Here is a 24846-nt window from a genome sequence, read left to right as displayed (position 1 = left end):
CTCGGGCACCGCCGGCCACGTTTTCAGGGAGGCCACCCCCATCGGCTCCAGCTTTCTCTCCACAACCCTAGCCTGGGGTCGGAATCTTAGCTGAGTCCCTCACTGCCATTCGGGGCAGCACCCGGGTACCAGAAGCACTGAGTGGGTCTTGGTGTCAGGAGCAGGGCTGGGGAGCCGGGCCGTGGTGGAGCTGCCCATGTACTCACAGGGGTCGGGACACAGTGGGGTGGGGCCGCCCCACAGGCAAATCCCAGAGCAAAAGGCCAGGGAAGGAGAGAGGGTCACTGAGAGCCAGACCCCTTAGGGTCCTGGAAGCAGCAGCTTCACACATCCACCCCTCGCCGTCCCCACGCCCCTCGCTTGCTACCAGCCATGGCTTCCTTCCGAGCCGCTCCATTGGAACAAAGACACTCCGGAAGATGTGAGTCTTCAAAAGCGTGTTTAATATAAACTAAAATTTTCCATCTTTCCCTGGCACAAACAAGGATATTTTTGTTTGAAAACAAATGTCCTTTGTGCTCTTGGTAGAGCTGAAATCCCAAGTTTGAACAGCAGAGAAGAATACAGCTTCATGTGCCAGGGGCTCTCAAATCCTTGTCCCCACACACCTCTTGCTTCTCCAGCACGTCTGCCCCTCGCCTCCCAGCTCCCAGGCCCACATGGGTGCTGACCCTCACCTTCCTCGGCTGGACCAGCAGCTGCTTTCCAGGGAGAGAGGGTAGGTCCTTGCCTGTGGAACTTTCTATTTCTCCATTTCTAGAAGGGCCCCACACGGGCAGTGGGGCTAGAAAGGCACCAGGGCCTCAATGACGGGGGGCCCAGGAGGGCCGAGATGGGAGGTTGTGTTCCCTGAGTTCTGAGACCCACAGAAGACGACCAGGACCAGGGACTGCGGTTTTGGAAAATGTTGAAGGGCTGTGAGTGGTGGATTTTCATTGATCCTGGTCCCATCTGATAAGGTCGCTTGGAAGACATCTGTGGGGCCCTTTTGAAGGGCACTTTTCAAATGTAGACTCTGGAGGCGGAAAATGAGCCTCTGTCCAGACGTCCTTTGTCTCCGAAGGCATTGCCCACATCATGCGGTCAGCGGGCCTTTTGTGCTGAGGGCTGGGAGCGACAGGTGGCTGCAGGCAGGCCCTCCTCCTGATGTGAAAGGGGGTCCCTGGCAGGCCCAGAAAACAGGGCCCTCCATGTTGGACGAGGCAGCACACTAGGCCTCTGGTGAAGCCTTCCGGGATCGCAACGTTCTGAGCCATCAGCTCTGGAAAGACGGGCAAGAGTCAGCCCTTGAGGAAGCTGCTCACCTGCACTTCTTCCCACGAGCCAGGAAGACACGGAAGACACGAGGGGAAGACCTCGAGAGGCCCTACACCCCTCCCCACCCCCGCCGCCTCCAGCAAGCTGGTTGATCTGGTTCCCGTGCCAGTGGCAGTCCTGAAGGGATGAAAGCACCATGACCCTGACCGTGAGAGCAAAGCAGCTTGCCTCTCTGGTGCCGTGTTTCAGGCTCCATGGACACTGGGAGGCCCAGCCTGTGAGTATCAGAGCCGCCCATCGTGTGGCACTTGAAGGATCAGCTTGACTCGTCCAGAAGGGAGGCTGCATCCACGGGGCGTTGTAGGACAGCTAAGACGCTCCCTCCGAGAGGGCGGTGAGGTTATGGAGGTTCCTGGCCGTGGCGCCGCTGCAGCGGGGCTGGGAAGGTTCTTCCATCCCAGGCAGTGGCTGCAGCTCTTCCTCCTGCACCCTCTCCCCGTCCTGGGACTCTGCACTCTGGTGAGCACTGGAACCGAGGAGCTGGATGTCCAAGTTCGGTGAGAAGACTGACCGGATGTCCTGCTTCAGCCTCCCTTTTTGTGCCCCACCCACCCGGGGGCCTTTACACAGGTGGCCTTGCGGGGTCTCAGCTGGCATCAGCCCATGTTCTAGGAGGAGCTGCTGCTGCTCACGCCGGGCAGCATGGCCAAGCCCCGGCCGCAGCACGGAGCCAGTGTCCTTGAGGGTGATTCTGCTGCGGGGCCTCCCTGCTGGGCTTTAGCCCGCCCGAGGAATGCAAATTGTCCCAACCGCCAAAGATTGTCTTCAACCTCTGGCATCGGCCTCAGTCTATCTGACTCTAATAATAACATGGCATATGATCAAGCCCCAGCTTCTCTGCTGAGCTATTTCAAATGAACGAGGCCCGTTTCCTGCAAGACTGCTGGCATCCAGCTCGTGGGAAAGTTGGTCGGCCTCAGTCACAGTCAGCCACACTGTTCCCTTGGCAGTTGTCTGTGGCCCGGAGGAGCCCTCGGTGGCCACGTTGGGTGGGTGGGTGACCTGCTCACGGTGGCTTCACCTTCTCTGAGCTCTGTGTCCTGCTGAGGGGGTCACTCTCAAGACCCTAGACCTAGGGGTGGCCCTCTTGGGGAGACAGCCATGCAGCTCTCTAGAAAGTGGGTTTGCGGCGCCCACTGCTCTTGTTTCCTGTCCAGTAGAGCCCAAGAAGCTGCCTTGGTGGTCGCTGTCCCCACTCCAATCTTCAGGACTTGATAGAGGAATCGTGGGTTGGTTTAAAGGTGGCCCTGTCCCGGTGCCTTGGGCAACCCTTGTTGGGAGAGGCACTCTCCTAGGGGGTCCCAAACCTGAGATTAGGAGGGAACCTTTTCACCTGGGCTGACATGGTGCCCAAACAACCACACCCCGCCTCAGAGAGCTCAACTGGGAGCCACAGGCTGGCTGCTGAGCCCACCCCCTGGGGCCGTACCCCTGGCTCGGCCCTCTGGTCTCTGCTGCAAGTAGGCGTCTGGTTCTCCACCTGTTGGGTGGTAGGGAGGGGCCGCTCCCGGCCTGGCCCTCTGCCTCCTTGCACCCCTGTTGTATCTGGCATTCATTCATCTTCCCCAGACGCCCTCTGGCTGTGGAGGGTAAATGTCGGGGCCCTTTCTGCCTATTGTGGGTTAACTCTCCACGCCACAGTTGCCTTGTGCTGGGAGATACTTGACCCTGGTCTCTGCAGCTCGGAGGGGGCCAGAGGGCTCACCCCAAGCCGCGCTTGGCCCTGAAGGCTGCTCCACGGGGCAGGGAGGGCATCCTGTCTGGTCTAGTTCTTCCCCCCAGAGCAGGGTGCTGAACACAGGGCCACAGGATGACTGTGCACACGCTTCCGACATCAGTTCTGTCCCAGGGCCAGCCCTTGCATCCTTGTGGGGGTGGAACAAGTATGTTTAAAACGTATGTTTTTTGCATCAAACTGTTAGCATACCTTAAAACCAAAAGCCATTCTTTGTCACCCCTGCCAGCTCTGTGAGGAAGACCCTGAGGGGTTTGAGCCTGAGTGGGGTCCATTTGGAGGAGTCTGGTCTTACCAGACTTACCACTAACTTGCTGCCACTCCAGGTCCTTTCTTGGGACTCAGCACAAGCCCGGGAGGAAGCCAGTCAGGCCCGAGATCAGCCATAGGAGTTGGGCTGTTCATGAGCCACGTCCTAGAGCAAAAGTCCTCCTTGGGGGGCAGGGGCGGACGTTCGGGCTAGAGCTTCCCGAGCATCAGAGCCTGAGGGCCTGCCACCCACGTGCCCAGCCCCGCGTCTGCTAGACGATAAGATGGGCCTCCCCCCGTGCCAACAACCCCGTGTCAGGAGGGCAGGCTGGGAGCCCTGGGGCTTCCCCACTGATCTTGAGGTTTTGTCATCTCCGGCCTTGGCCTCGTCCCTTTTAGGAATTGCTGTGTGCAACATCCCGTCTGCAGCCGTGGAAGAGACGGCGGACTCTACCATCTGCCACATCCTCAATCTGTACCGGAGGAACACGTGGCTGTACCAGGCACTGCGGGAAGGCACGCGGGTGCAGAGCGTGGAGCAGATTCGAGAGGTGGCCTCGGGAGCGGCCCGCATCCGTGGGGAGACGCTGGGCCTCATCGGCTTTGGTACGTGCCACCCTCTGCATCCATCCCCGCCCCCTCCGACGCGGGCTGGCGTAGTGGGGACCCCTCGGGAAAGGCAACCCCAGCCTGCTCTTGAGGAGTCCCCAGGGTGGGCAGGGCCAGCCCCCTCCCTGTGTCGCACGGGGTAGGAGATCGGAGTCAACACCCATCAGGGAACTCGCCCCAGAGGCAGGATCTGGGCTGGTTCGGGAAGAATGCGTGTCCGCTGCTGTCTGCGGTGTCTGGCAGGACAGCATTCTCTGCTGTGGGGCAGCAGGCAAGGCACCGCGCCCACTAAATTTCCCTGGGCAGGGGTGAAGGGCAGGGGCTGTATGGAGCTGTGTCGTGGAGAAGCAGCCAGGCTTGGGGCTCAAGTAGGGGCTGGCGGTTTAGTGGACTATGGGCATGGCCTCACTCCTGAAGGCCTTCAAATGCCGGGTTGGGGTGGCAGAGTCAGGCCATCAGCTTGGAAAGCTCCTGAGAGAGGGCCAGGAAAAGGAGACACGTGGGGAGAGGCCCCAGGAGGGTCTTCAGCAAGGTGGTGGGGGGCCGGTGCCAAGGAGAAGGTGACAATAAACAGCCTGATTCCACGGGGGCTCGAGGAGGCCCCCACCCTGCTCACCATCAGGGTCCACACCACACCCAGGAGACCTCAGCCCGTTGCCACTGAATCTCAACACCACCACTTACCAGCTCTGTGGCCTTGTGGGAATTACCTGAGCTTTTTGCCTCAGTTTCCCAATCTGTAAGTAGATATTTGGTGGGATACATGGTATCTGCCTTTTGGGACTCCAAGAAGGCACGTGTGCACACGGGGCCAGTAATGTTCTGGCCTCCGGGAGACTCCCAGCTGCTGCTCAGCCTCTGCTTGGAGCTCCGCACCTCCGGGGATGAAGCTCCCGTGCTCCTCTCCCCACGAGCCCTGCCCTGGACCTGGGGTGCTGCTTGAACGAGAGCGAAGTTGCTGGACGCTTCCAGGAGTGTACATCTTTCTGTCCCCTCTACAGGCCACGATCTCCTGGGTCTGGCCTCGCCTGGGGTCTGAGTTGAAGTGCCCGGTGCTGGGGATCTTTTAAAGGACCCACTGTGTTTTGACTTTGTTGGAAAGGCAGAGGTGGCATGAACACCAGGCTCCCTCTGTCCAGGCCCCACTGGGCCTCGTGGCTCGGAAATGCTGCTTCATCTCCATCTTCGTATACTCTGAAGGCCCCCGGAGCCTCGGTGGTCTCTGGCCAGGCTGCATAGCCTGGGGCCATGTGGTCATGAGTACCCTGGGTGCACGGTGGGGCCTCACTGGGGAAGTGCTTGTTTCAGGGGCTTCTGACTTCTTCCTGGGGTTGTTCCTGTGACTCTGCCCTTGTCATTCAACTTTAAAAGCCCTCTCGGTGTATGGAGGCCAGTTCAGCCCCCAGCCACCGCCCTGTTTTCTCAAGACTGTACACTAGCCACTGCTACCACCACCCTGGGTCCCCAGCACGGGGGCTGTCATGGTCTCTCCTTGCTCCCTTTCCAGGTGTCTCTGTAGCCTTCAGGACTGTTGCTGCCGCAGCCATCCTGGGCTAAGAGCTTTTGCTGACCTCAGGTTCCACTGAGCAAGAGTCCCCCAGGCCCAGCTGGCTCAGGGCAGCAGGCGGGTGGGGCGGTGCTGCCAAGAGAGGGCAGCCTGGGGCTGGGGGCATGGACAGAAACTGAAGGAAAGGTAGCCTGTGGGAGCTGTGCTTTTTAAAAGGTGGTGTAGGGTGGTGGGGGAGTAGGTCTGTTCTGTAGGGAATGGGTTTTGATTAAGTCAGTAGCAGGATTAAGTCATTAGGTCGTCAGAAAATCTCGGATAAAGTTCAAGGGGTTTGTGAACTTGGGGAAAAAAACAAAGAAATAGCACTCAGCCCCCGTCGGCACGGTTGAAATCTGGGCTGCTGCTCCGGGCTGCTGTTCCACAGGCCGTCCAGGCCCTGGGTCTGCAGAGTGTGAGCCCCGCTGATTGAAGCGTGTTCGTGCACAGACACCATGAACGGGGATGGCGGCTGCAGGAACAGCAGTTGCATGCTGGGGTCCTCAGTGTCATGTTGCCAGTGCGTCACAGAGCCATCTCTCTCTCCGTCCCTGCCACCGTCCAGTACTGCCTGCTCCAAGGGGTGACACTGATGACGGGAGGCGTGATGGTTCGTGCCTTGCTATGCTAGTTGCCCTGCAGCTGTCCCTGATGAGACTGGCCTTATTCAACCTTTGTTCTAACTGCGGCAGTTGTCCTAGCCAGGCCGTCAGTTAGATGGAGCTGCTGCAGGAGGAGCCATCCAGCATTGAGGTACCCCTGGAACACGGGCTGCCTGCTCGGAAATGCGCATCTTTGTCTTTCTCCCGCCTGCACCTTGGAACCATGGCTTTAAAGATTCCTTCTGTGATCTCCAGGAGAACCCAGTCGAGCATCAGCACTAACCATTTTGTTTTCAAAATGCTGACAATTGGTCTGGGAAGCTGGAGGTGCTTTCGAGGGGACCGCATGGGTTTATGAAATGACAGCTGTTGGGGAGTGGGAGACACCTCCTCATCCTGTGACACAGCTGGCGGGAGGCCCAGGCTGCATACTTGCAGATGGACACGAGGCCCCACCAGTGGGACAGGTCCAGGCCTAATGGTCACCTGCCCTGCCTCCCGCCCAGAACACAGTAGCACGTGGCCAGTCTGCACTCGGGCCGGCCTGCAGGGAGCCACTGTGTTCATGTCACCCTTTGCAGGAGCGAGCCCAGCGATGAAGAGGCAGGACGTCACTCCCTGTTATATTGAGAGCAAGTTTTTCAAACACAAAGCTCACGTTAAGAAGCCTGCAATGCACACAAGAAGTGTGGAGAGGAGTGGGGACAGAGGACACGGGTGGTGATGGGAGGGGCATGTGGGCTTGTCAGAACACTGTAATTGTGTTTGAAAATGTCAGTAACAAGGAAGGGTTGTTTTGTTTTGTTTTTAACAAAATTCCTGCTGTGGCCAATATAAGCAGCAAGCACTGCGGTCCTCACCTGTCCTACATCGGCCATGGTGGCCCCTCGCGGGCAGTGCTCGACTCAGGCCTAAGCTTTGGGCACACAGTTTCTCCGGCAGCAGCTACCAGCAGGGATGGCAAGCCCGGACTCAGCTCAGACGCAGTGGAGGTGGCAGCGCTGGGGCGCGGGCTGTGGACTCACTCACCTGGACGCTCTGTTTCTGTACAGGTCGCACGGGGCAGGCGGTTGCAGTTCGAGCCAAGGCCTTTGGATTCAGCGTCATATTTTATGACCCCTACTTGCAGGATGGGATCGAGCGGTCCCTGGGCGTGCAGAGGGTCTACACCCTGCAGGATTTGCTGTATCAGAGCGACTGCGTCTCCTTGCACTGCAATCTCAACGAGCATAACCACCACCTCATCAATGACTTTACCATAAAGCAGGTAATTTGAAAACAGATGCCATGGACGCTTCTGTCGAAAGGTGGTAGCACTTGCTGGTGGGCACAAGAGGGACATGGAGGGCAAGGGAGATGGTTTCGGGATACAATTGAGCAGGGAAGAGACCTGCAACACACCAGAGACAAGTCAGGTGAAGCCCTTCCTCGGCTGAGCTGGGCTAAGCAGAGACGGACAGGCGCTAGCCAGGACCCAGCTTCACAGGCTGCCCAGAGCCTGCCAAGAGGCCCGCAGCTCGGCACAGTCCAGCCTCTGCACCGTGTTGCTTCCTGTCAGGATCAGCAGAAACGGCCCTGGCTTCCAGCCATCACCAAAACTTCCCGCTCCCTTCCCTCAAACTGCAGCACACACATTGAACCACTTAGACCAATAAAACTCCTGGCTTGCAGCTTTCTTCTTTAAACCTTGGTACAAGAGTCTTCCACCATGCCAGTGTGCCTGTAACCGGCTTTTCTTTCCTTCCACAGATGCGGCAGGGAGCATTCCTTGTGAACGCAGCCCGTGGTGGCCTGGTGGACGAGAAAGCCTTAGCACAAGCCCTCAAGGAGGGCAGGATACGAGGGGCAGCCCTCGACGTGCATGAGTCGGAGCCCTTTAGGTGCGTGTTGCCCTGGCTGCCTACCAGCAGCCCACAGGGCCCAACTCCACACCCGACCCTCACACTTTGAACTTGAGGCCCTTTTCCCAAACAGGTCCCTGGGCAGGAAACTCCAGAGATGACATTTGCAGTCTCTGTTTTTCTAAGGATTGTGCTGTATTCTAATCGTAAAAGGACTGGAAGTTTCCCAAAGGTCATCCGGGAAAGGAGAGGCAGAAAGTTGGTGGTGGTGGCGGTGGTTCTGGTCTTTAGACAGACAGGCGTCATCTCTGCCCTGGATTAGAGCAGGACAAGCGTTCAATAGAATTGGACTTTTTGATCTACCAATTACAGTTCTTACAGAATTTTGATAATTACATTCAACCCAGCCTTCATGAAATACCATCACAGATGTTCCTGTATCCACGCTATCTATGCAGCTACTTTCCTACACGGCCAAGAGCTCCCTCGTGCTGAGGAGGGCAGGGAGGGTATGCAGCGTTTCCCGCTTACTCTTTTTTCTACATTTTTCTAGCTTTGCTCAGGGTCCGTTGAAAGATGCACCGAATCTCATCTGCACTCCTCACACTGCCTGGTATAGCGAGCAGGCATCACTGGAGATGAGGGAGGCAGCTGCCACGGAGATCCGCCGAGCCATCACAGGTGAGCACCTCCGTGCCTCTGGCCTGCCAAGGGCAGCCTCAGTTCCACAGTCCAGCCGGCTCCCATCCTGCTGGCTACAGGTGGCTCTTCACAGGTGGAATTCATTTTTAGCACCAAATGTATATGACTGGGGCTCTGTTGATTTATGTAAGCCCTGAACTAAACTTCAGAGAAGGAACCATTCCCTTTAGGCCCAGACATAAACTCAGGGGTTCGGGCGGGGCAGACAGGCTGAAGGTCAGTGTTGAAGAGCTCAAGCACTTGGGCCTTTGGATGTTTTACGTTTTCACAAATGCTTATTTCCCCACATAAGCAGCTACACGTGTAATGTTAAACTTCTTGTGATTTGTAAAAATATGGTATTTTAATCATCTTACCCTAGGTCGCATCCCAGAAAGCTTAAGAAACTGTGTGAACAAGGAATTTTTTGTCACATCAGCGCCTTGGTCAGTAATAGACCAGCAAGCAATTCATCCTGAGCTCAATGGTGCCACATACAGGTGAGAAGAGGAACTGACTGTATCTCAGCCTGTGAGCACCACACCGCGGGGCCCGGGAGAGAAGCCCAAACTTGGTGGGAAGCTTACCTCCCGCAGATGCTACAGCAGGGCCACAACGATTGGCCTTCTCAGCAGGAACTGTGTGCACTGCCCCCTCAGGTCTTCCAATGCCTAATTTCATGGAACAGAAGCTATTTTAAAAGGGAGTGGGTTCGGTCACATGTGATTGACCACAGGTGCTAGGAACTGCCTTTCATTCTAAAGCCATCTTAGAACCAAAAGGCTTCTCAGCCACGCGTGGTAGCACACACCTGTAATCTCAGCTGCTAGGGAGGCTGAGGCGGGAGAGTTGCTTGAACCTGAGAGGTGGAGACTGCAGTGAGCCGAGATCACCCACTGCCCTCCAGCCTGGGCCACAGAGTGAGATAACCCCGCCTCCCGCTCCCCCAACCACCAAAAAAGAAAAGGCTTCTCAAAGAGAAAGGCTTATATAGATAAGATGTTCAAGTGCACAGGTCTGTGAGCAAGTTCATTTTCTAATTTGAATCTTATGTCCACGGAAGGCATTCTGGCCAATGAAGGTACAATCAACTCAGGATAATGACCTTGTCCACATGCTAAGAATGATGCCTGTAGTTTGGGTCAGCCGAGAAACGAGCCGTACTCGGGAACGCAGAGTGGGGTAAAGACAGGAGCCCTCCCAGGGAGGTGGTTTCTTTTCTGGTATTTCCCATCCACGAGTCGGTTTTCTCCCACCCCCTACCACCCCCATCCCAACATTATTGCTGGAGTCCCAGGAAATCAGTAGCCCCTTCATGCATAAAGTTGCAGCCTTGAATCTTAAGAAAAATTTTTACATACTCTAAACCAGGGTTTCTAGCTCTTGGCAATAGATACGTTTGGGGCCGATCATTCTCTTCATTCGCCTGGCCTGTGCATTCTAGGACGTTTAGCAACATCCCTGGCCTCTACCCACGGGATGCCAGTAGCACCTCCCACTCCCACTCATGATGATTGCAAATGTTTCCAGACATTGCCACACGTCCCCTGCTATAGCCATAGTGACGACCAGGGTGCGTTTAGTTTGTGTAATGAAGGCTCCGACCCTGAAGCAGCTATGCGGTGCTTGCAGGTCACGTGGCTGTCTTCACATTTCCTCCAGTCCCATCCTTTTGGTCCTCACAAGTATTTTCAAGCCCATCATAGCATCAGATCCCCCTGTTGGGTGAAGTTGGGGGCCCACCTCTTCATGTCACCATTGTATTTATCCTTCACGTAAGCCGGGGCTCTTAGGCCCCCTAGAACAGTATATGTGCACTGAGGAGAAGGGACTGGAAGGGGACCCTCATGACCAGAGTCCTTCTGAAGGTCTTGGGGATTTCTGACTGGTGGTGACAGGATGGCAGGGTGGCTTCCACAGTGAGATGCCTCCTCTACCTGGATGATAAAGGGTTTGGGAACTATGCCCTGCCTCCTAAGTCTGTGTGAATACACTGAGTCCCACTTTGCCCGAGGACCCTATGTTCTGTGGGTGGTGAATGCAGTATGTCCTCACACAGCACCTCGTGCTTGCAATATAAAACCAGCCCAAGCCTGGGCGTTCTGAGGAAGGCGGCCCCCCAGCCAACAGCCAGCAAGCGTACCACTTTCCCATCCCAGGCCATGGGAGTCTGTAACCAACCAGCCTAGAAAGTTGAGTGAGTTCTGGCTGCCGTAATTGAGTAGCATTGACTGGGTGGCTTGTGAAGAAATGTCTTGCAGTTCTGGAGGCTGGAAGTCTGAGATGAGGCTGCCATCATGGTCAGGTTCTGGAGAGGGCCAGGCAGCTGACCGTCAGCTTCTTCCTGCATCCTCATGTGGCAGAGAGAGGGCCAGAGCACTAACTAGACTCCCTTCTCTAAGGGCACTCATCCCATTCATGACCCAGGCATTTCCTGACCAGTCACTTCCCAAGGGCTTTACCTCTTAAGGTCATCACCTTGGAGGTGTGGGATTTGAACTGGAATTAGGGGGATGGAGGGAGACAAACATTCAGTCCCTAAGAGTCCATTGTGCTCTGTTGGGAAATCATTTTATCAGTCAGAAGTAACTGGTGAACATTTGGGAGTCCATTTTGTACAGAGTGTTTTTTTTAAACAGTAGAGTATATCCACGTTCATAATTAGTATGGGCTAGTATCTTGTTATCTAAAAGCTACAAAATTAGTGGCCCCGTGTTTTGATTGGACTAGTTTTCATAAATTAGTTGGCAGTGTTTGAGACTTCTCCTTGCTTTGGGGATAGGGAGGATAAACTGTCCCATAAAAATTGTTAGCCAGGGCCGGGCGCAGTGGCTCACGCCTGTAATCCCAGCACTTTGGGAGGCTGAGGCGGGCGGATCACAAGGTCAGGAGATTGAGACCATCCTGGCCAACATGGTAAAACCCCGTCTCTAACAAAAATACAAAAATTAGCTGGGTGTGGTAGCGTGCACCTGTAGTCCCAGCTACTCGGGAGGCTGAGGCAGGAGAATCACTTTAACCCAGGAGGCAGAGCTCACGCCACTCACTGCACTCCAGCCTGGCAACAGGGTGAGACTCTGTCTCCAAAAAAAAAAAAATAATTATTAGCAGCCAGGCGTGGTGTCTCTAGCCTGTACTCCCAGGACTCTGGGAGGCCTATGGGGGGGAATCACTTGAGCTCAAGAGTTTGAGACCAGCCTGGACAGCCTGGCAAAACTGCCTGTCAGAATGCTAGAAGTAGGAAAAGAGCTAAGAGCTTGGCAACTCTGCCCTCAACTTACTAGGCCCTATTTCTGTGTGTTCCTTAGATATCCGCCAGGCATCGTGGGGGTGGCTCCAGGAGGACTTCCTGCAGCCATGGAAGGGATCATCCCTGGAGGCATCCCAGTGACTCACAACCTCCCGACAGTGGCACATCCTTCCCAAGCGCCCTCTCCCAACCAGCCCACAAAACATGGGGACAATCGAGAGCACCCCAACGAGCAATAGCAGAGAATGCCAGAAGGTAATCATTCAGATACACTTGGGACCAAGAGACAGTGAAAAATAGATGAACTAAGAGAAAAAGAATCTGATGGTCTTTGTAACTGATTCTGGACATATGCATCATTGATGTTGCAGTGTTAAAACTACAAGAGCTAGAAAACTGAAGATGTCGTCTGCTTACGGAAGCGCTGAAAGACTAGGATGTGATTTATTAACGACCAACTTCTGTTATTGTGTGTTAAGTTTTTCATCTGTGCATCAAATCACAAAGAATAAATAGAGCTTTTTTCTTTCTCAGTCCCTTGGGCACAGCAGGTCCTGAACACCCTGCTCTACAATGTTGCATCAAGAGTTCAAACAACAAAATAAAAAATATTGAGAGGAAATCCCCATCCTGTGACTTGAGTCCCTTAAGTCTACAGGGGCTGGAGACCTCTTTTTGCTAATAGGAAAATCACATGACTACAAAATGGGGAGAAAACTGTTTGCCTGTGGTAGACACCTGCACGCATAGGATTGAAGACAGTACAGGCTCCTGTACAGAAAAGCGTCTCTCACACCTGAACTGCATTCTGAGCCGGCAAGTTGGTTGTAAGTTCAGTAAAATCTTCTGATTATGTGAAAAAAAAAAAAAAGTATTAAGTTTCACAAGCTGTTTGTACTCAAATATATTTTCTCAGTTTCAGATCCTCTGCTATTTTATTGAGTGGAAAGTCTTGAGCTGAAAGGGTTCAAGAAGAATAATGTTGCATTTCCTTATGTCTCAGGAAACACTTTTTATGGTAACTTGTCAGATTGTCTATGAACAAACCCACTTTTTTAGACATTGATAAAGTCTTCTTTTCTTCACGTGATATTTTATACAAGAACACTTCAGATGTATTAGATGTGACTGATTTTAACAAATCCTATTAGATTTGTATCAGCTAGTTCCATGTTCTGCTCATAGTCTTTTGTGAATCATTGCCTTTTTGTTTAAAAAGATGGCCTATTTTGAGCCTTTGTATAGGTACATTCCTGTTTTTGTGACAAAAGAAAAACTTTAAAATTGTCCCAAACAGAAAAATAATGGCTATCAGAAGTATGTTTTGTTTTAGTGTGAGTTACCGTTACTGTATTTGTTTATTGTAAAGGTGGACATTTAGCGTTCAGTGCAGTTTTCAATAAAAAGTAATTAAAATTTGTTAAGTTCTGAAATTCAAGTACATCTCACTAATGTAAAAGTGCTCTACTTGAGATGTTTAAGGCAACTGCATTGTCAATTAGCCAGTTTCCAACTCTTGTTACTACAGGGTTCTGCCTATTCCATAACCAGACTCAAGAACGCTGACAATTACCTCATGTGATACAAAGTTTAATTGAAAAATCAAAACCTCACACAAGTCCATCATTATCAAGTCATGCCATCCTTAAGATGTAAATGGTGGGTTAGAGCTAAGTCTTACATTCAAAAAAAAAAAAAAAAAAGTTGCTCAACTTAAGAGTTCTGATTTTAATTTACCCCAAAGCAAAATGGCCTGGACCTGGTTCAAGGCAGGGAAGTGACCCTTGAAACTGTTTTGCCAATAACCTAACAAAATATTTACAAAGAAGTGTTGCAAAATAGTCCCATGAGTTAAGAACTTGAAGTTGATTTAATGGATCTTCTTTTTAAATAGAATTAAACCTTTATACTAAGTGTCTGCTAAGTGTCAATTAAGTCCAACAATTCCAGGTATCAAACTCCCTCTGAGCTCTTCCTTATACTTCCCTTCCCATTAAAACAAAACAAAAAACTCATGGTGTCTTACAGCCTTTGGCTTGCCTGGCCTTGTCTGCTCACTCTAAGGTGGTGGCCCCATCCCAACTCTACCATAAAAGTGTCCATTAACACAAGCTCACATGGAGAGAGACGGCACTCATAGTTACTGACCTGTCACCCCAGGAAACAAAAAGGTAGTTTAACATCTTTGTAACCACTCTCAAAGAGACTATGAAATATGCGTGGAAAGGAGGCCAAGCGCACACAGAGTATCTTACCTTCACATACGTGAAGAAGTCTGGGACACGAGGAACCTAAGAGTCAAAAACATAAGGCAGGTCTGAGTCCATGGCCCACCTGGGTTTTGTTTAATTAGATCTTGGTTGCCCAAACCAAAATTTATATACATGTATATGAATTTGACTCCAAGGAAGAACAGGTCAAAACAAAATGCCATGCTCTGTTTGCTCTATGCAAAGAACCATCAAGTCCACAGAGCGAAGGTATGACTTACTATCCAGAGTCAATCATTTATCAGAGTCTGTCACCTAGCCATGTATAATCTTTGAAAAAGGACTATATTCTATCTTGGGACAATAATTATGGCTGTTTAATAGTTCAAGAGCATAATACAGCATTGATTTACCAAAAATTTTGGCCTTTAACAGCCAGTCTATGAAAACCATTTAGAGCCCCATTCCTGTCTGTAGCCTAGGAAATGGAACCATCTTTAATTCTTTCCCACAGGGAAGAATGCTGCACCTATCACACTATGTGGTCAGGGTCACTGATAATAAATAAATAAATAGAGCGCGCAGAGGAAACAACACTCACCAAACCACGACACACAGTAGAAGCTAAGTACGGAGCATACACTCGCTGGACAACGCTGCTGCAACGCAGACTGCAATGGCTACATGCTTCTCCCCCGAACAATTCTCTTTGGCTTCTTCAATTGGGAGGGCAGATTTTGCTTAACAGGCAACTAGAACAGGATCTCTGCCCACTAAAAAATTATCCCTATACATAGAGAAAAGTTACTACAGATGCTAAGTAGTCAGAATGCTAACATTTTCTACAAACTCGATTAACTAATTATTGGCCAAAATGAAAGCAAACAGTATAGCCCATTTTTAAGAACACATTCACCACTTGAAACAGCAGCATTTACATTATATCAAAGATTCATTTCTACGGAATCATACTACAAAAATCATTTTTTCCTGCAAGATTTAGCATGCAGCAAAAATGATCTTTTCATCCTGGGAACACTTTTTTACTGAGTTTTTGGGGGGCGGAACTAAAGACATGACAGTTTTGTGGGTATTTTTCTATTTTTAGTATCATTCTGGCAGCAAATTTGAGGTTGTACACATTTCATTATCAACTAAAAAACAAGCAAATACTTTAAGGTTTTCACAGCCTTTTCATCACAGGGAAGGGAAAAAAAAATATGTGTGTGTGTGTGCGTGTGTGTGAGTGTGTGTGTGTGTGTGTGTGTGATCCTTCCAAATTCCTGGCCACATCAATAGTCTAGAAAGTGCTTATCAGGACACCAAGTATTTCTGTGTTCCTGAGATAGGTCTGAAATTTTTACCCAGTATTGAATGTATACCTGAAGTGGTCAAATAATACTTCTTATAAAAAAGTTTTTCTACCTAAGATTATAATTTTAACTTTAAATAAGAATGGCCACAATTAACCAACATGCAAAAATTCTCAGACTAAACACTGAGAAATTCTTCATAGAATGCATTTACCACCTTATTGCATTTTTAAAATCTTTATTCTGTAGTGAATGGGTGTTCCCAATCTGCCTAAGCAAAGGCATGCCATGCCCTTCTAACAAGATTTGCTTAGAGCAGAGGTGATGAAAGGAAGAATCCGAAGGCCTATGGCATGGCAATTTGAGAGTAGTACACTGTGGATGGAGTCCAAGTGAGCAAACTGCACACAATTCATTTAGTGACAAGTGGGCTTGCTCCCTTTTCATCCAGGAAAAAAACTACTCAGACCACTGCCCAGAATCTGGAATAAGAACCCTCATTTTAAGGTATTCTTCCCAACAAATAAATATCTAAATATCGAAAGGGGGCATATCAGAAAACTGAAGACACAATAACCAAAACCAAAACCCTCTTCAAAACAAGTAAGCAATGTCTATATTTAGTTCACTCTAAAACATTCTTAGCTCTTCTTGCAGTTTGTTCCTAAAAGATTTGATTGGATTGGGCACAACAGGAACTAAATCATTAATAAAATAAAAGGTTATTTTTATGTTTTGGTGTAGATAATCTGTACAAAACGTTTCCAGATCTCTGAGACTTAGATGGATCTTTTAAGGTTAAAGTAGAATGTCAGGTTCTACTGAAATAATATCTTAAAGGAACAAAGAGCCATTTGCCATGTGCTTTTTCTAAGTGCCCATGCTGAAAAAATTTTCTCAATAATATGAAGATGCTGGTACAACTTTTCCTATTACACAATTTCTTACACAACCACATGCGTTACATTTATAGACAGATTTACAATTTGAAAGGAAAAAAAGTTCTGTCTTAATAAAATTAGGTTTTTTTTTTTTTTTACAAACTGTAGTCCAACTAAAGTTCTCTGTCCCATCACGCAGCAGAGGCATTATCTCCATTAGGTGTGTGTGGTCCAGGAAAACACTTCCCCGAGCAGATCCTGCCAGATTTGGTTCATTCCATGATGTCGACTCTGCTTCGAGCACCACACTAACTTTAGGGTCATTACAGATCTGATGCCTTGGTCTTCTGCTGTTCGATTTTTTTGTCATTCATCTTCATCATCCTCATCTTCCTCTCCATCGGACAGGGATGTACACGGCCGGATCTGTCGGTAGCGGTCAAGCCATTTTTCTACCATCTGAGTGACCAGGGGGTGATTTCGCCGCCGAGAGCTCTTCTGCATGGCGACCAGAACTCCCCCCTCTGTCACACAGCAGTCCAGCCACTCCCTGAGCAGTTTTTCTTGCTGTTCCTCATTACCTAGCTTTTGGAGGAATATGAAGACAAAGGGAAAAATCATACAACAGATCAGAGACTTGGTAGGAATGTGACGTGGAAACTGACAGCTGGTATGCTAACTCATGAAAAGGCCAAAGCAATCAACTTTTCACATGGTTTTGATCTCTTGGAAGTTTTGTGTTTAAAGTCCATTTTGCTCTGGTTAAATTTAAAAAGACATCAATGGCAAATTTTTCAGAAAAAAACTAAAGAGAAAAGCACACTAGAGGGTAATCTGTTAGATAAAATAACAAAAAACAAATGTCCTAATAAACTGATCCTGGCAAGCCACAGCTTCAAACACATGACAAGGTAAGTTTACTTAGTCAATTATGTACAAGCTGAAATTATACAAGTTACGGTCTATGAATTTTTCTTCATGTTGTGATTATAAACGTTTTATGATAATTACTAGTATATTGAATAAAAGACCAATACTTTTCTAAGAACACTGGCTTTCTGAAAGAGCGCTGTTTTTGTACCTTCTCACCACCTCCCGTCTGATCTATACTACCCTTTCACTCCCCTTCATCTACAATACCTGGTATTCCTGCTCCTGCCACTGCACCAGAGCCCCAAATGTTCCTCTTCTCGGTAAACTAGCCATTGGCTTACCACACTATCCAGAGTAAAACCCAAAGCTTTAAAAAGCCTTCAGTGAACTCCACCCCATCCCTATCCTCTCTGACCTCCCTCCCTCCCTCCCTCCACTGCCGCCTACCCTCTCTCTTTCCCTGTTGCTTACTCCTCTTAAACCACACTGGCCCTGCAATTCTTGGAACTCTGCTTTCAGATAAAAACTTGCTTCATTCCCTAAATGCCGTATTTAAATCACAAACCTCATCTTTACTTTTTAAAACCCATCACCACCTTAAGTTCCTTGATGTGTCCCCCATACAGCAGTTTTGAAAAGGTAAATTTCAAAGTATAACAGGTATCTTCAGCAATTACTACAATCACATTCAGAAATTAAGTGACAGTGCAGATAAAACCACACCTGAAAGGCACCTCAGGCTCTTTCTGGTACAAGGTCACTACTAGAAATAGTTCATGGGAGAAAGACACTGCTTACCTCCTGAGCAGAAAGGAAGTGCACGTGGAGTAGCTTCCTTTCACTGTCAACCAGAGGCAAAAATGTGATGGTGACATCATCATCAGTATTCAGATTAGCACCAGCACCTCGGTTGCCATAGCCATCATTTTCCATGGCAACCAAAGCAGAGAAGTGGCCCCTTGTATACCCCAGAGCAATCGGACTTTTCCAACAAAAACTCTGTTCCCACAACAAAGGCAGATAAACACCTGGAAAGAGAGGGAAGAAAATCCCAACAGTTACGGGAAGAAAGAGCCACTCCCTCACTGCCCTAGTTCACATTCCCCTGTCCACTGCTCCTTTCTGACATCTGAGCCATTCTGTTCAAAGAAACTTGTAAAATGCTCCTGAATAATGGCTTACCTTGAAACCGAGTATATCCTAAAGTTTCTCCCCGGAAACTCTTATAATATTTTACTCCATAAACTATAATTGGTCGTCTAAGAATATGTGCCAGTACAAAAATGTGCGTCTGCTCCAAGCTTGCTCCAGGCTGTACAAAACAAAACAAAAACTTAAAACATTTTATTACCACTCCTGGAAAACTGATGTGTAAAAAATAATACTAACTCCCCTTTAGTATACTATCACAGTTGGTTTTTAAGAAAGAAAAAATTGTCAAAGCAGCATTTGATTCCTCAAATAATAAATCCAATAGAACTGTAAAAGAAATCTACAAAGGCTACATGCAAATATCATTCACCATCCAAACTCACAAATTATATAGACGTGCATACATATTTTGAAATATCCCTTGCTACCCAACCTCACCACTAACTCTCCAACCTCAGGAACCAGAAATTCAGATAGCTAAGGATGCTTTATTATCACATTCTGGTTAAGTTACTGTGAAAGCACTACCTACAACAAAGTCCTCCTGAAATAAAAAAGTGAGCCTGTTTCATGCAAATGTAAATGGCAGTGTCACCTAACTCGTGACTACTAATATTAAATGGGTCCATCATCGAGCTACAATGCATGGTGTGAGATAATGTGTCTCATGTAAATCAACCACTATGAATCCTGCCCAAATTACCCAAAGATGGGGTACCTCCTTCTCTAAGTTCAAATGAACCATGGTGCTTTATGGGAAGAAAAAGGAGTGGTTGTATCTATATTTGTACTTTAGTTTGGTATACTGAAGTGCGTCATAAAATAAAGCATGAAACCAAGAGTCTAAGGGACAACCCTATACAGTTCCATGTTACAGGAAGCCTTCATTAATAAAAAGGGGTTAGCAAACTTGGAAAAATTCATTCCCACATTAATCAGAAACCATTCCTATTGATGCTAATTAGTTCAGAGTAAGCTAAACTACCCTTTCCCTTTGCCTACATGACACAGGTATTGCCTCACCACAGGGAGCATTATAAAGATTGACAACTGGATCCTCAGGGCCTGAGAGATCAGCAACAGCAATGCAAGTACCTACCAGTTCAGTAATCTTGAGTAAGTGTCCCCAGAGACAGAACAGAGCTCACCTGGATAGGTACCATAGGCATTCAAGCCTATGCTGCAGGAATGGAGAGCCATCCCAAGACTATCTAGTGTATGTAACCGTCACAGCACAGCTTTCACTTTTTGATGTTTTTTAATCATTCAATATAACAACACATATTACTCTCTCCCCTGTTCTGCAGTGAGGACTTGCTATGGTCATCTATACTTACTATGCTATTTATTTGATATATAGCAGTCATCACTAGAACCCAAGTCGACTGATATCAAGTCAAGCATTCTTTTCTTTGACCACACTGCCCCCAAAATGGTTTGCTCAAATCAATCAATTTAGACTACATGCTCACTTTTCTCATAGAAGCAACGAGACTTGAAGCATCCTCACCTGACTAGCAAGAGAGAGTATAAATGCCCAGTCTTCTTGCCACTGTTCTTCTCTCAAGGAAAAATGTAAACCAAAGCTCTGAGAATACCATGATTCCCAATCTTTCCAGCGTGTGTAAAACCTGAAAAAGCAGGATAGTAAAAAAAATAAGCCTTCTATAAATGAAACATTTACAGTTCTGATCATTTTTCTTTAACACAGTCTTTAAGCAATTTGTGAAACAATAATTTTATTTTGCCTGGTTGGTAATGTATTTTTCAAATGAAAAATGCCTCCCTCTTCCGCTAGCGGATACCTTGTAACATCCTTTAACATCTTTAGCCAGAATGTGATTTACCAACAACCAAATTTTCAAACTTCAAACGCTAATTATGAGACTGGTTATTTTCGACTGTCTACAATTAGTTTACAAAAAAAAAAAAAAGTCATCTGAAATGTTGGATACAAAGACACTACATTTCTCTATCAATGTACAGTACACCACCTACTTGATCACTTGTATAAACAACAGATGGGAAATATTCCGTGTGTTCATAGTATCAAGATCATCTCCCTGAGATTTCTTTCCATAAATAATTTCTCTCTGATGATCACCTAATAATTCAAAAGCAACCAAAAAGAAACCCACTGCAATGACAGAAAACATTCCTTCTTTATGCTTAACACTGAATTACTGAAAACATCGATTCTTTGTCTATCAGATATAAAAATTCAGAAATAATTATGTTCAAAATTATGGTTCACTGTCTTATAAAACAAGCCAACTAAGACCTCTAAAATGAAGACAGACATTTAATCTGTTTATAACATCACATTTATCTTCCATACATCTGAATTCTAGGTAAAAGAAACCACAGACAATTCTGTTCCTGTTGTTAAAAAGTTTCAGCATATTAAAGTTAAACGTGAACAGGTGTGGTAGCTCACACCTGTAATTCTAGCACTTTGGGAAGCTGAAGGAGGAGGATTGCCTGAGGTCCAGAATTCAAAACAACCTGGCCAACATGGTGAGACCCCATCTATTCTTTTAAAAAAAAAAAAAAAAAGTTAAATGGGTTGGTGTCACAAGTAGCTTTACAGTAATTTAATGAAGGGCTTCTTAGAAAGTAAATTAATATATTTTCTAAAGAAATTAAAATATAATGTTCCAGAGTAAAACCTCAGTTTAAAACATTTTTCATACTCCAGGTAACTGAGGATGTTTAATTATAATTCCAAATGTTTTAAAATTAAAATATATATATTCTTCTTTTATAACAGCTAAGATACACAGGAATGTGTCTGAAAATTTTGGCAACAGTGATAAAATACTATGTTTTGAAAAGTTCAAGGAGAAATATCAAACACAAATTGTTAATACTGAAAGTTGCAGGCAGTTAGAAATTTCTTGGTTAATGCCTAAAATCACTTTGTAAGTAAGACAGCTAAGTCAGCCAGAAATTCAATGGTGACTGCACTCAAAACTCTACAAAGACCACTGAAGAAGGGAGTTCAATAAAATATACTTTAAAACTAAACATGTTAAAATGTTCATCCTCACCACCCCAAGACCTAAACTCTGAAACTACCAGGGTCTCCATAAGAACAGACAAGCAAACCAAATCCAGCAGTGTGTGACCAGATGGTACAGGAATACCAGTTTGGTTTAACATTCAAAACTCAATTCCATGTTCATGGATTGGAAGGCTCAATACTGTTAAGCTGGCAATACCACCATCACCCCAATTCATCTACAAATTAAATGCAATCCCAGTCATAATCCCAGCTGTCTTTTTTACAAAAATTGATAAGCTGGATCCTAAAATTTATATGGAAATCCAAAGGACTCAAAATGGTCAAAACAATGTTGAAAAAGAAATACAAAGTCAGATGACTTACACTCCTGATTTCAAAATTTATTACAATGATATGAACATCCAGACAGTCTGGTACTGACATGAGGATAGCCCAGTGGAAAAATAGATCAATAGAACAATATTAAGAGTCCAGAAAAAAACCCTTACTTGTATGGTCAACTAATTTCCAACAAAATCGCCAAGGCAATAGAATGTAGAAAGGGTTTTTTCAATTAAAGGTACTGAAACAACTGGGTATCCACATGCAAAGAGGTGAATTTAGGACACCTCACACTTTCAACAAAAATGACCTCAAAATGTAAAACAAAAATGACCTAAACGTAAAAGTTAAAACTATAAAATTCTTATACGAAACCACAGGAGTAAATCTTTGTGACCTTGGGCTAGACAAAAATCTCTTCAGATACAACAGCAAAAGCATGAGCAATAACAGAAAACCATTGATAAATTGAACTTGATCAAATTAAAGACTCCTGATTTCAAAAGACACTGCTAATGAAGTGAAAAGACAAGCCACAGAATAGAGAAAAATATCTGCAAAGCAGATATCCAATGAGGGACCTGATACAAACAACACCTGCAAATCAATATTAAGACAACCCATTTAAAAATGAGCAAAAGATGTGGAAAGATACTAAACCAAAGAAGATACGTGAATGAGCAGTAAGCACATGAAAAGATGCTCAATATCATCACTTAAATAGGGAAATGCAAATCAAAACCACAATCAGCCCATGTGCCTGCAATCCCAGTTAATTGGGAGGCTGAGGCTAGAAGATCACCTGAGCCCAGGAGTTCAAGACCTAGAACATTTCTCGTTGCCATCAGCAATGTATGAAGATTCCAATTTCCTCAAATTCGCAACAACACTGTTATTGCCTGTCTTTTTGGTTATGGCCATTTCTGTGCACGTGAGGTAGTATCTCATTGTGTTTTTGTTTTCAGACAGGGTCTCATTATGTTGCCCAGGCTGGTCTTGAACTCCTGAGTTCAAGTAATCCTCTAGCCTCAGCTTCCCAAAGTGCTGGTATAGGCCTGAGCCATCAGGCCCGGCCGACAATTCTTCGTAATAACAAAAACAGTCACTTTGGGAGGCCAAGGTGGGAGTCTGAGACAAGCCTGGGCAACATAGCGAAACCCTGTCTCTACAAAAAATACCAAAAAAAAAAAAAAAAAAAATTAGCTGGGCATGGTGGTATGTGCTTGGGAGGCTGAGGTGGGAGAATTGCTTGAGCCACGAGGTGTAGGTTGCAATGAGCCAAGATCATACCACTGCACTCCAGTCCAGGCAACACAGCAAGACCCTGTCTCCAAAAAGAAAAAAGGAATAATTCTGAAAGACTGATACTAAATTTTTTTCCCCCAATTTACATTAAATGCCTCCACCTGCCCCTTGGGAAATTGGGTTGGCATGTCAATAAAAAGCAAGTACAACATATTCAGACTTGAGAACCTGAGTCAGCTAGAATCAGCGGTATCCAAGAGAACAGCACAGCTAGCTACAAACACAAATAGCCTATCTTGAAGTGACGGGTGGAGGGGTTCAAATAAAAGAAAATTGCTTTCTCAGTTCTTAATATGTATCTTATATAAGAAAACATCTCATTCCAGCTGATTCCAATTAAGTGCAAACGGCACCTCAGCAAAGAGCATCTTAAAAAGGAGACTACACAAGCTATATGCTGGCTCCTCCCCTCCCTGGCCTAGAAAACCCATGCCTACTCACTCTCACTCTACTCTCTACTGGCCACATGACAAGCCCGGTGGACAAACCTCATGCAACTCAACACAAGAACTCTGTAAGGGTTATTCCATAGTATATTTGACCTCTTGAATCCATGGCAACAACACTTACTATCTAACCACTAGATAATTTTCATCCCAACCCACCCCAGTACTGTAAGGATGTCTGTGTGATCACTGTAATCAATGCAGCTTCCTATGCCTGAACCGTAAACCATCGGACAAAGCTCCCCAGTGGCAGGGACTGGAGGAGGTGATGCCAAACCATGCTGTTCTGGGACACCTGTCCATATGCCAGCCCTAGGTGCTCACTCCTGAAGCATCCTTTAAGAGTCAGGACTATGGACTAAAAGATCTGCTGCAACAACTCTTGCCAGTGGCTGTAAACAAACAGCCTAGTTCCTTCTCACCCTAGTACCCACTCCTTAATAGAATAGGGAGATTCTATTTCTCCCCTTGACCATCTTTTTTCTTTTTTCTTTTTTTTTTTTCTTTTTTTTCTTAGCAGGATCTCACTCTGTCACCTAGGCTGGAGTGCAGTGGCATGATCTTGGCTCAGCACAGCCTCAACCTTCCAGGCTCAAATGACTCTTCCACCTCAGCCTCCTAGGTAGCTGGAGCTACAGGCACACACTACCACGCCTGGCTAAATTTTGTATTTTTTGGTAGAGACAGGGTTTCGCTCGCTATGTTGCCAAGGCTTGTCTTGAACTCCTAGGCTCAAGAGATCTGCCCACAATCTCCCTAACTCTATGCTAGACTTCCGGGACCTCAAATGACTCACAACCATCTGAGAATTCCAGTCCCGATACTAACATCAGTGACAACTCAGACTCACAAGATCACCCATAGCCAGCTCTGAGGAACAGGTGGGAATAAACCCCAAAGCAATTCTTACTCACCACAAATGTCTTTGTTAAAAAAAACAAAAAAAAGTCCAGGTGCAGTAGCTCATGCCTGTAATCTTAGCACTTTGGAAGGCTAAGGCAGAAGAAACGCTTGAGTCCAGGGGTTCAAGACCAGCACGGGCAATATAGTGAGAACCTCATCTCTACAGAAAAATTTTAAAATTAGCCACATGTGGTGGCACACTCCTATAGTCCCAGCTACTCACAGGAGACTGAGGTGGGAGGATCACCTGAGCCCAAGGACGCAAAGGATGCAGTGAGCCAAGATCGTAACCCTGCACTCCAGCCTGGGTGACAGAGCAAGACCCTTTCTCAAAAAACAAAACAACAAAAAAAACACTCACCACTAAAAAAAAGACACCACTTCTAAAATCCACAATGTACTTTTGGCCTTTCAACAGATCAGGAAATTACCACCAAAGAAAAGGCCAGTCGTGGTGGCTCACACCTGTAATCCTAGCACTTTGGGAGGGCCTGAGCTCAGGAGTTCGAGACCAGCCTGGGCAACATGGTGAAACCCCACCTCTACTAAAAATACAAAAAATTAGCTGGGTATGGTGGCACTGCCTGTAA

General features: G+C 47.1%; 2 protein-coding genes across 4 annotated transcripts in view; one reads left to right on the top strand and one right to left on the bottom strand.

The window, feature by feature from the left end:
* CTBP2 (C-terminal binding protein 2) overlaps positions 1-13260 on the top strand; it is a 179181-nt gene extending 165921 nt beyond the window's left edge. For all 3 annotated transcript variants that reach the window (XM_011986426.1, XM_011986425.1, XM_011986424.1), the window contains 6 exons: positions 3701-3907; positions 7108-7322; positions 7805-7935; positions 8450-8577; positions 8960-9077; positions 11886-13260. In XM_011986426.1, coding sequence (XP_011841816.1) covers positions 3701-3907; positions 7108-7322; positions 7805-7935; positions 8450-8577; positions 8960-9077; positions 11886-12066 — 980 coding nt within the window. In that variant the 3' untranslated portion in view covers positions 12067-13260. The remainder of the gene's footprint in view (positions 1-3700; positions 3908-7107; positions 7323-7804; positions 7936-8449; positions 8578-8959; positions 9078-11885) is intronic.
* An 891-nt stretch (positions 13261-14151) lies between these two features.
* The window catches only part of ZRANB1 (zinc finger, RAN-binding domain containing 1), a 46297-nt gene continuing 35602 nt past the window's right edge, over positions 14152-24846 (bottom strand). The window contains exons 7-10 of the mRNA XM_011986423.1: positions 19767-19887; positions 18287-18416; positions 17903-18132; positions 14152-16816 (exon numbers count right to left, since the gene is read on the bottom strand). Coding sequence (XP_011841813.1) covers positions 16598-16816; positions 17903-18132; positions 18287-18416; positions 19767-19887 — 700 coding nt within the window. The 3' untranslated portion in view covers positions 14152-16597. The remainder of the gene's footprint in view (positions 16817-17902; positions 18133-18286; positions 18417-19766; positions 19888-24846) is intronic.

The sequence above is a fragment of the Mandrillus leucophaeus genome, unplaced genomic scaffold (genome assembly GCF_000951045.1).
Source record: "Mandrillus leucophaeus isolate KB7577 unplaced genomic scaffold, Mleu.le_1.0 Scaffold299, whole genome shotgun sequence".
Lineage (NCBI taxonomy): Eukaryota > Metazoa > Chordata > Mammalia > Primates > Cercopithecidae > Mandrillus > Mandrillus leucophaeus.
The sequence above is the reverse complement of the archived record's forward strand: the minus strand, read 5'-3'. Positions and strand labels throughout refer to the sequence as shown.